The following is an 11,587-nucleotide window of genomic DNA, read 5'->3' on the forward strand; positions in this document are numbered from 1 at the left end:
ATTTTGTTGCACTTCCAACATTGTTTTGGCTGTAGTCATTTGGTTGGTTGATGTTCCATTTATTTCCATCATCAGCACACAGTGCAGGGTAAAAGCTGTCCATGGTCCTGAAATCCAAAGTCATTCATCTACTTTCCAGTGAACCCCAAGGTCAGTTCCCAATTAATTCATTGCCCCCTCCCATGGCTAATATTTGATATTACAAAACTCTGTGCCTTTATGCAGTAATTCTGTATAGGGGGAAAAGAGTTTGGAGATATATATATATGATTGCTATACATCAGAGGCATTTATTTTCAAACTGAAGTTAGGCTACATACTCAACAGTCGAACTGTAGTAAGCACAGGAAACAGAAGTCCCTCACACTTTGTTTTCCTGATGGCATTCTGGACAGTATTGATGCACATAGTAAGATATCTGTTTATTCATACTGCTTCAGAAGCAGGAAGAACTCTTGAAAAGTTGGGTGCTCCGAGAGTGGCGCTGACCAGAATGAAGCAGGACAAAGCATATTTACAGTTCCATTAGCTTGGTTAGGACACTGACAAAATCCTCCAAGTGGTCATCATTGATATCTTGAGACCTGAGGTGGGAAAATAGAAATAAAGCAACTTAGTGTGATGTAAACTGTTTTGTTTGCAGTGGGACAGATTAGTAAAGATAACCCAGCTGTAGGTATTTGATTGCACAGACTGGTGAGTGACTTTAAGATCAAGTTATAGGATTACGCCATAGGAGCATACGAAGCTCCCAGACTCCCTGCCCATCTTGACCATTATTGACATGTCTTTCCAGTCTTTGGACATAGGTCTTTTCCATCACTTGCTATCTGATCTGCATGCAAAGCTTTTGTTCTCCAACTCTCCCTACAACCTCGTGAACTCAAGGGAATCTGTATACTAACCTTTGATTCTGCAACATGGCTCCCAAGAAATTCCTCAGTACCATCTGCTGGTGATAGCGGCTGCCCATCAGGATGCTGTCCGACTGCCTCCGGGTCATGAATTCATGTTCCTCATCCCCCAGGCTGCCTTCCCTGTAATCAGCACAATGTAGATTAGTGGAAGGACTTGAAGCAGAGAGATGTGATATTCAAGCCCCTGCTTAGTTATGAACTTCAGGTGGACCATGAACAAGTTGTTTGACCTGTCTTCAGTAACATGTGATTGCATCATATCGTATACACCCACCCGACATAGAGAAAGGGTGAGAACACAACTGAAAAGTCAGCTGACAGATTGGCTGTGATTTAGAATGATTTAAAAGTGCTTTAAGCAAGAAAGGAGGAACCCATGACCATCTGCATGTGGTTGGATTCCAACCCCCACCACTCCAGTCAGCATGACTAGTGGTCATGGTTGATGGGAGGTGTAGTGCAGCAACATTTAGAAGGCCACAGGTTTTCTGCCCCTGCTTTTAAGTGTAGCAATATCTTCCTCGAATGCAGGAATGGGGATCTTGTAGCCCTCCAGATGTAGCTAAACTGCAACTTCCATCATCCCTGATCACTGGTCATGCTGATTTGCAGGGCCAGCCCAACCATGAGGCAAGAAAAGGCGACTGCCTCAGGTGACAGGATCCACAGGAGCTTCCAAGGCATATATTGCCCGCCACTGCTGTAATAGCAACAACAGTGGCATGCTCCCTTCTTGGCCGGATCTCAGTGCTGCCTCTACAGTGGCCTCTTGGTAAATCAGAGGTGCTGCTGGTTTCCTCCCACCCTTCTTTCCTGGTGGGGGTGGGGGTGCCATTTTGTGGTTCACCTCAGGTGCCAAAATGTCTAGGGCTGGCTCTGCTTATTTGGATAGATGGGGCTTGGATTCTGGCAACAGCTGAAAGGCCACTTGCACTACTGGCTTGTGAAGGAATAATACACTCAGGTCCCACTGTGCCAATGCTCATTATAAGAAAAGGAAATAGTACCCTGTGGATGTAGCCTATCTTGATTTCAGCAAGGCCTTTGACAAGGTGCCCCATTATATTCTTGAAATGAAGCTGGTAAAATGTGGGCTAGACAATGCTACCATTCAGTGGATTTGTAACTGGCTGACTGACCGAACCCAAAGGGTGCTCATCAATGGCTCCTTCTCATCCTGGAGAGTAGTGACTAGTGGGGTGCCACAGGGTTCTGTCTTGGGCCCAATCTTATTCAACATCTTTATCAATGACTTGGATGATGGGCTTGAGGTCATCCTGAGCAAGTTTGCAGATGACACCAAATTGGGAGGGGTGGCTAATACCCCAGAGGACAGGATCACACTTCAAAATGATCTTAACAGATTAGACAACTGGGCCAAAGCAAACAAGATGAATTTTAACAAGGAGAAATGTAAAGTACTACACTTGGGCAGAAAAAATGAAAGGCACGAATACAGGATGGGTGACACCTGGTTTGAGAGCAGTACATGTGAAAAGGATCTAAGAGTCTTGGTAGACCACAGACTTGACATGAGTCAGCAGTGTGATGCAGCAGCTAAAAAAGCCAATGCAATTCTGGGCTGCATCAATAGGAGTATAGCATCTAGATCAAGGGAAGTAATAGTACCACTGTATTCTGCTCTGGTCAGACCTCACCTGGAGTACTGTGTCCAGTTCTGGGCACCACAGTTCAAGAAGGATACTGACAAGCTGGAACATGTCCAGAAGAGGGCAACCAAAATGGTCAAAGGCCTGGAAACGATGCCTTATGAGGAACGGCTTAGGGAGCTGGGTATGTTTAGCCTGGAGAAGAGAAGGTTAAGGGGTGATATGATAGCCATGTTCAAATATATAAAAGGATGCCATATAGAGGAGGGAGAAAGGTTGTTTTCTGCTGCTCCAAAGAAGCGGACACGGAGCAATGGATTCAAACTACAAGAAAAAAAGATTCCACCTAAACATTAGGAAGAACTTCCTGACAGTAAGAGCTGTTTGGCAGTGGAATTTGCTGCCAAGGAGTGGGGTGGAGTCTCCTTCTTTGGAGGTCTTTAAGCAGAAGCTTGACAGGCATATGTCAAGAATGCTTTGATGGTGTTTCCTGCTTGGCAGGGGGTTGGACTGGATGGCCCTTGTGGTCTCTTCCAACTCTACGATTCTATGATTCTATACCCAAACCTCACTATACACACTGAACATTAAGATATCCAAACAGCTGGACCTGTGTGTAGTACTGTAAACAAATAAGCAGCCTCAAACAAGCCTTGCTTTTGTGTTTTGCTACCTACCGGTAGTCAGCAGCTGTTTTGACAGAAACCATGGTGGGTGGGAGGGAGAGAGATGGGACAAATTAGAGCATTTTTCCCATTGTTTCTTTGCCTTTTAGAATGTTTCAGAGAGGTTTCCTGGGTTTTTTCATCATTTTGGGGCCAAATTTCCATTGTCAAGAACACATTAGAAATTTTCCCATAGGAATCAATGAAAATTGCCAACTCATTATACAAGTACTTGCACAATGAACAATTTCCTGAGAAGACATTGTGTTCAGTTAGTGGGACCCATGTGTACTTTCTAATTAATATCTTTGGGGCATATTGGGAATTTACTATCTCTGCTGGAGGCACATCAAGAATAAAAGCTGTTAGCAATTGGCAATGAATGTTTATGTGTGTTAAAAATCACTCGGCGGACTTTCATCTTAAGTTCTATACTTATGCTATTGGCTACACTGCCAGATTTTTGTAAATGTACAGGAGATTCCCTCCAGTGCAGGGCTGAATGTGGCTCAAAATATAATGGGCATATAACTATAAGAATGAATCCGCCTTGTTGTTGCCAATTGTGTTCCCAGGACATATCTAGGCAGGAGCTTTTAAGTCACAGTTTCCGTGCCTAATCGAAACACACGGAGCTTGCACTCTATGCCTTATATGTAGCAGACTGCTACAACTAAAGTAATATGTAATAAAGTTCCACTTACCCAAGTCTTTTCCCAACGATGCCTTGCAATAACTTCTGGGCTGACATCTTACCCCGAACTTTGCGGTAACTATCAGTAAATATTGCATCTGCATGGCGCTGCATCCTAAAAAAACACAGACATTGGGTTTATCCTTGCCTACCTGGGACAACATGCAAATGATGGCTTCCTCCCTTTACTTGGATGGAGAGAGCAGTCTCCCTGAGAACAGGAAGATTCCCACACTATTAAAGTGGATTAAGAACTACTCCGGTTGGAGCTATGTGCTTCTTGGCACTGGCAGATTGCTTGAAGGAACTGGGGGTGCAGCACAAAGTACTGTGTGTGAGAGTGAGAAACAGCACCAGATGTCCCTGTTTCCCAAGGACAGACCCCAGATTTACAAATCAGTCCCCATACAAATCCATTGAAGTTGAAAAGTGTCCCTGGATTCATTGAAAAAAATCTGGTAACCTTAGGTTATGAATGAGGACACAGTTTACCCATTCTTTGACATGGCACAGGGCAGGTTCTTTTCACTGAGCAGTCCATCTGCTGACCTACATCACCCTCCTGAGTGCTGAGGTTAGGCAAATTTATTTTGTAGAGCATTCATGTTCGGAAACAGTATTGTGAGCTTGCCTGAAGCTGAGTGGCCACTGCCTGAAATGGGATGCTGGACTAGATGGGCCTTTTCATTCCAGGAGGGGTCTTACATTCTATTTTGCCACTTTTGACTACTGGACGTGGGGTGCTGATATACCCACCTTTTCTCAGCAGGGTCAGTGAGGAAGTTCTCCTCCTCCTGCTCTTCTACTGAGAGGTTGTGGCTTTGCACAGGACCACTTTCTTGCAGTTGAAAGCTCACTGCCTTGCCAGAAATAGGGAGTGGACTATATCTGAAACACATAAAGAGAAATCAGAAGTAATTTCGAAAATACCCAAACTGCAATACACATGTTTCTGATGGCATGGTATATGGAGATGAGAATTGGCAGACAATGGTGGAAAAAGAGGGGTGGTCATGCAGCAAAAAACAAACAAACAGCTATGCACCTTGTTGCACCAGGCAGATAACATTTCTCCTGATATACAAGCTGGTAAGGCTTGTGATACAAATGAAGGCAGCAGTTAAATTGTGGACTGCTGAGCTAGATGAACAAAGACAGCTAGCTCCCTGTGTTCTTAAATGTTTGTAGGGTGGCCTATGTATAGCTCTAATCACAGCTGAAACCTCTGTTTCAGGAATTATATTGGTGGTGTGAGAGAAAACTCATGCCTTTTCTGAAAATGCAGTGACCACCAAATTCTGATGGCGTGTAATCGTTGAGAAAGATGGAGAATAGATTTGTTACAAGCTGCTTTTCAACTATTCTTCACCTGCCCTTTTAGATAGTTAGGGCCACTAACTGTGAATGACAAAGGTCAAGTCAAACCTCGTGTTTTCGGTAGGCAGGAAGGTGAGAGAGAAGATGCGCACCTGAGTGCTGGGTAGAGAGGAGACGAGAGGGAACACATGATGAAATGGAGGAAGAGAAGGAGAACAGCCCTGTCCAGCATTCTTCACTCTTCTGGGGCAATCTGCAAAGATATGGGGGGGGGGAGAACACATGGCTTCATTAGAGTAGCATAAGTAGCCTCATGGCAGAAGTTTAGTCATAGCCGCTATGAAGTCGTTCCCCCCCCCCCCGGTAAATCAAGTGGGATTAGTAGGCTATGTACTCACAAAATCTTTAAAGCGTGTTATTTCCCTCAAAGAATGCTGGGCACCATAGTTTTCCCCTCACAGAGTTACTATTCCAAGCAGCCCTTAACAAATGACAGTGGCCAAAATTCTGGGAAGAGGGAAAATGTGCTCTAAAGTTATCGTGTGTGTGTGTGTGCAGCCTTAGTTTGGAGTAAATGACCTAAAGGACAGTTGCTGAGCACCGATATTCAGTCTTCCAACCCTTGTGTGACGAAGGGAGTGGGAAGAATCAAAGCCCTATTGTGGAGCCTCTTGTAGCCTCTGATACAAGTTCCAAAAGGAGGCCTTCTTTCAGAAATATGTTGATACAAATGGGACCTGCAACAGGATGCCGCTGTATAGAGTGACCCTACAACAATCAGTGTGGGCACCGAGTATGCTCAGTGCCCCTGAATTGTTTTGCAAGGTTTCACTGCCCCCCACCCCCAAAAAAGTTTTATACTTCTGCAAACTTGATACAGTACCTCTCTTTTCTTGTAAGTGGTGGTGGTTGTTTTGACTACATAAGCACTTACAGCCAGAACATAAGAAATAGAGGAAGTTGCTGCCACACAAACACAAAAGCATACAAAGCTATTATTTCTCAGTATAGCTGAAAAGCTGCAGACAGGTGCAGCATCAAGCTGGATCTCTGCCTACTGTTCTGGAACAGCCATCGCTTCAACTGAGCTAGCTTTCAATAGTAGAGAGGAATAGAAAGGGCAAGAGAGTCCAGACTACCCTGTGTAGTCTGGAAACATCCAGCTCAGATGCTTCCAATAGATAAGTGACTCGGGGGAAGCAGCCTCACACAATAAAACCATTGTGAGCATTTCAGGGGATGTAGCATTTAGATTTTCAGGGCTGTACGGCTGAACTCTTAATAGACTTCTGTTTCTTCCCGCCCCGGTTATTTCCCTTCATCGACATTCCCTGTTCGGAGATTATGATCACATTAATCTTCCTGTGAATGGGTTGGGAGCATCTAATTTTGTACCGGTGAACTTAAGATGGCAGGACCCAATCTGTGCATAAGGTGCCATGAAAACTCTGCTACGTTTTCAGAAATAGCAGTAGAAACAGTAACGACACTTTTATTCATCACCATTACTCATCTGTTGGAGGGCAAGGTTTGAGTCTAAACATCCTGATGTTTCAGAAGGTAAAATAAATGATTTCAATCTCTCTCTCCCTAAGTGAGAGATGCTATGGTTGCTTAAATCCTCTTTCAAAACAAAAGTCTTTAATCCCGAAACACAAATTTATTCCTGTTCATTTGTTAGCACTTCTGGAATTGGTGTAAGCCCTAGCAGAATCTAGTTGTAGAGATAATGACAAAATGGTAAGCAGAGGCAGACAAGCAGATAAACTGCTGTTGACTATGTCATGGATTTTACTAAATCAGTCTGGTAAGCAATGCAAACTTACCAAATCTTAATTGTGAGATTCAGATATGTAAGGCTAAAGCCTTGTAGTATTTTCGGGGTTTAAAAAAAAAATGCTGTGCATGTCAGATGAAGACTGCAGTCCTAGACATACTTTCTTGCCAGGAAATCTATTTGAAATCAGTGGTGTTTGCTGCTGAGTAAACTTTGGCTAAGACCTGGCACACACCATCATAGCACTTCATACACAAAATAGCTGCCTAAGAATGAAATAAATTCCAAAGGCATAGTTTAATTTTTTTTAAAAAAAAGTTTAGCTGCACCTGAATTTTATGATTTTTGCCTACATTTCAAAAGTTTACCCTATTGACAGTTTTTTTTCAGTAAAATGCCATCTCCTCTTGTGCCTTCTCTCTCTAATAAACCAGACATCTCTGCAACTCACTTTTCTTTTTGTCCATAAGCAAATGGGTAGCTAGAACAATATTACTTACCCACTTACTTACTTTCCAGAGACAAAGAATTGCAAATAAAATGTAAATGGCAGCTTTAAACAGCAGGTTTCTTTTCTTTTTTTTACCAGCACTTAATAAATTCCAACTCATATCCAGATTAAGTGCCTGTCTGGTATACGTCCAGATTGCTTTTGCAAATCTGCTGAAATATCCTAGAATTATTTGCTAAGTTGGAGTCCAGTTATGAATATTTAACTCTGTAATTTACAACCCAATCCTATGCATGTTTGCTTTAAAAAAACATGCTGTTGAGTACAGTGAGATTTGTTCCCAAGAATGCATGCGCAAGTCTGCAATCTTAATCAATATACAAAGCGTCCTGCAGACAGGAATAGTTAATTCACTTTTCCACCATGAAGCATCTATTTATTAACAAACAAACAAACAAAGTGTTGACTTACAGTTCGCTTCAGGAAAATGGTCCTCTCAAGTCTGCAACCTTCTTCTTGGCCTTCTTGCTTGCCTGACAATACTTTCAATTCTTGCTGTGTCCCAGGAAATAGAGAAAATCCCATCCAGCTTTTTCTAACCAGAGTGGCGAATCTCTAGCTGTTGTGGGTATTGCCACACTCTCTTTTATATATTCACTCCCTCATCAAACCTGCAAGCTCCTGAACGTCAGAGAATCAATTACCTTCCAGTCACTCAAAAAGCTGTGTTTAGCATCCTATAACTGGGCTTACTAAAAGACAAATTTGCTTCATTAGATAAGCTTTGCATTTCTTTAAAATTGACATTTTAATCTGAATGCCAAAGAAGGAAAAAGGAGGGTGCAGATTTGCATTAAAAGCACAAATTCAGAAATAATTACTGTACTTTAAAGAGGAAAAAACAATGTGGTGGGAAAGACTTCAAATTGAAGAGCTGTCAGGACTGTCCTCTAACAGAGGACTGCCCTCTCTAAAGTAGGACACATGGCCACCTTAAGATCAACAACGAGCAAGGGGTAACCATTAATGTTTCTTCCTGTCTCTCTTGTTAAAAGATTCATGAAATATTATTATTATCTTCTCTTTATCAGCATTGCTATCTTCTTATTCATTTTTCACATTTATATACCATCTTTCCCTCCCTGGATCTCAAGGTGGTGTACAGAGTTCTCCCCTCCACATTTTCTCCTCTCAACAACCCTGTTAGGTAGGTCAGGCTGAGAGAGAGTAACTGGCCCAAGGTCACCCACTGAGCTTAATTGCTGAGTGGGAATTTGAACCCTGGTCTCCCAGGTCATAGTTCAACACTCAACCTGTTACACCACACTGGCTCTCCTTTATTTGTTGATTTTATTTTTACTGTTGCTTTTGTCACTCCTACCTGCTGGCATGGCGCTGTGGTTAAACCACTGAGCCTAGGGCTCGCTGATCAGAAGGTCGGCGGTTCGAATCCCTGTGACGGGGTGAGCTCCCGTTGCTTGGTCCCAGCTCCTGCCAACCTAGCAGTTCGAAAGCACGTCAAAATGCAAGTAGATAAATAGGAACCGCTTCAGCGGGAAGGTAAACGGCGTTTCCATGTGCTGCCCTGGTTTGCCAGAAGCAGCTTTGTCATGCTGGCCACATGACCTGGAAGCTATACGCCGGCTCCCTCGGCCAATAATGCGAGATGAGCGCGCAACCCCAGAGTCGGTCACGACTGGACCTAATGGTCAGGGGTCCCTTTACCTTTACCTTTACCTTTACCTGCTGGCATTAGCTGAGTATTTTACACTTTGGTCCTTTGCAAACATCAGCAGCTGTATGCCAGGCAAATAATGCATCTAAAGTTCCTCACTGGGGGCAAACCCACAGACAAAACAAAGCTCATGCTCAATAGGTCAAACTTAAGAACCAGCAAGGTTTCAACACTGTCAGGCAACCCAATCCGTGTCTTCAGGAGGTTGCAATCAAATGTGCTGGTTTGTGCCATGTTCAGACAGTGCCCAGCAGCACCATAGTAACAAATGAGATTGCTTACACTATTGAGTTGCAGCAAGATGTTCAGATCTCTAGATTAGCCCTGCCTCTGAGATTTTTTCGGTTTATACTAACTGCTAACATCAACCCAAGCCAGTCCATGGCTTAGTGTTGGTAGCATGTGATTCAATCAGAATCTGATCATGCCTTTCAGTGTTCACTCTTTGTCCTATGTTGCAGCCTAAACTCATGTGAATTGTTCCATTATACTACTAACTGCACCTGGCTCCCCCGTTAGACCAGCCTTCCCCAACCTGGTGCTCTCCAAATGTTTTGGGCTAGAACTCCCATCATCTTTGACCATTGACCATGCTGGGTAGAGTTGATGGGAATTGTAGCCCAAAACATCTGAATGCACAAGATTGAGAGAGGCTGTTAGACCTTGGTTGCTAGAGCTACTTCAGTTTACACCACAAACAGCATTTGACCCAGGGGGCTAAGCAAACAGCAAAACATCAACCAGCCAGTAACACACAACAGAATCCAGGAAAACACCTTGATTTTATCTTAGACTTTATGCCTTCATTCTCCTGCATTTTTTTTTTAAAAATGCTTTAAAGAGGGGGTTTTTAAAAAATATTTTTTTAAAAAAAATTCATGTGAGCTCCTTTTGCACCTATACACTCCAGTAAACCAATCTGAACATAAAATGCTGGTTGATAATACTGTGCTTCAATCCAGAAGGGTAGCAAATATTTTCAGCTCCTCACTTCTTATCTCCAAGAAGCTGCTACAACGAAATCCCCAAATCACTCTTCAGCTGGAGTTTCCTCCATCTTCAGCATTTATTCCATATTATCGTCTAGTATCCTAGCTTATGCTATTAAAGACTCTTATCATTTATTGTGGTCCTCCTTAGCATGGGCAAATAGATTAAAATGGAAATCAAATACTCCACAATGTACACATGGTTAAAATATAGACCTTCGTGATTTTTACAAGAATGAATTAGGATGCATCCAAAACATTCAATTTATTGTAATAGATTTTAATGAAGAAACTTGCATTTGTTTTTCTTTTTATCTTGTGAACCACTCTGAGATCTTCAGGAAAAGGGCAGTATATAAATTTAATATAACAACAACAATTTCTGAATCCTGATTTTACCCTCTACAACCCTTTGTGCATGATAATGAGATAGGAAATTCATTGAATGTTGAATGTGTTATTAAGGTTGTTTGTTTGTTTGATTGATTTCCTATCCTTAGGTCATCTAATAACTAACTGATTGGCTCTTTGTGTGTGTTTATGAAATTGTTCTGAAGATATGAAATTCAATAAATGTTGAGTGTTTAGTTTTGTTGTTGGTGTTTTGTCCTAGCCTTATGTCATTGAGTATCCCACTGACCATTTTCACTTGTGATTCCACTGGAGATAATCTGCAAATTTTGGTGGTCATAGCAGCCAGCCTCTGTCAGCACTAATAAAAGCCAGGTAGTCAGAGACACGCCTGATTTCCGCTTAAATCCAAGGCTGTGGCTATGGGAAAATCAAGACCCTCTTGGGGTGTCATTGCTGTAAAACTCTCCATCACAGATTCAGGTTGTATATCATAAAGACACCAAAGTTTCTTCTGTGCCTCATTCCAAAGGAAACATGGACCATGGGTAAGTGCCTGGAAGCCCTGGAATCTTGCACCGCTCAGAGACTGGGGTGGCATGCAACAATGTTGTTTAAAGCAGCTCCTGGCTGCTTCTCCTGGCCATTGGCACTACTGGAACTGGCCCGTTAATGTTTCCTGAACTGCTTTTGGCTCAAACCTATATACTCTATAGCTATACACACTCCACTGTTTGTCCTTTTCCTCAGTTTTCTCAATCCCATTAGTCATAGCTGCCAAGTTCTCCCTTTTTTTAAGGGAAATTCCCTTATGCTGAATAGGCTTCCTCGTGAGAAAAGGGAAAACTTGGCAGCTATGCATTAGTAAACATGTGCTTTTGCACACACAAAAGGAAATTGCAATTAACATTTAAAAGTTCATCACCCACATCCTGCCTCTTGGCGGGGGGTGGGGGAGTGGGGAGCTACAAGTGCAGTAGAGCATTAAAAAGTTGGAACTTTTATTTTAAAATGACTCTCCTAATGAAAAAATAGCAGCATATGGGTTGTCATTTCAGTACGGTTCGTGGAACAAAGAGCT

General features: G+C 42.6%; 1 protein-coding gene across 1 annotated transcript; it reads right to left on the reverse strand.

Moving 5' to 3' along the window:
• Positions 1-265: 265 nt before the first annotated feature.
• On the reverse strand, positions 266-10,741 carry GHRH (growth hormone releasing hormone). Its single transcript, XM_035122284.3, has 7 exons — positions 9,175-10,741; positions 7,903-8,812; positions 5,356-5,456; positions 4,643-4,774; positions 3,897-4,001; positions 906-1,037; positions 266-584 (listed from the first exon to the last, which is right to left on the reverse strand). The coding sequence occupies exons 3-7, from the start codon at positions 5,433-5,435 to the stop codon at positions 515-517; spliced, it is 519 nt and encodes a 172-aa protein (XP_034978175.1). The 5' UTR covers positions 5,436-5,456; positions 7,903-8,812; positions 9,175-10,741; the 3' UTR covers positions 266-514.
• Between the last annotated feature and the right edge of the window lie 846 nt (positions 10,742-11,587).

This window comes from Zootoca vivipara, chromosome 7 (genome assembly GCF_965207765.1).
Source record: "Zootoca vivipara chromosome 7, rZooViv2.hap1.1, whole genome shotgun sequence".
NCBI classification, from domain to species: domain Eukaryota; kingdom Metazoa; phylum Chordata; class Lepidosauria; order Squamata; family Lacertidae; genus Zootoca; species Zootoca vivipara.

What these genes read in the sequence shown, in the direction of transcription:
- GHRH (XM_035122284.3), bottom strand. Translation starts at nt 5,435, where the DNA reads ATGCTGGACAGGGCTGTTCTCCTTCTCTTCCTCCATTTCATCATGTGT. An exon ending in CCTCTCTACCCAGCACTCAG is followed by an intron (nt 4,775 to 5,355) that starts GTGCGCATCTTC and finishes TATGTGTTTCAG; the next exon opens with ATATAGTCCACTCCCTATTT. An exon ending in GCCATGTTGCAGAATCAAAG is followed by an intron (nt 585 to 905) that starts GTTAGTATACAG and finishes TTCCCACCTCAG; the next exon opens with GTCTCAAGATATCAATGATG.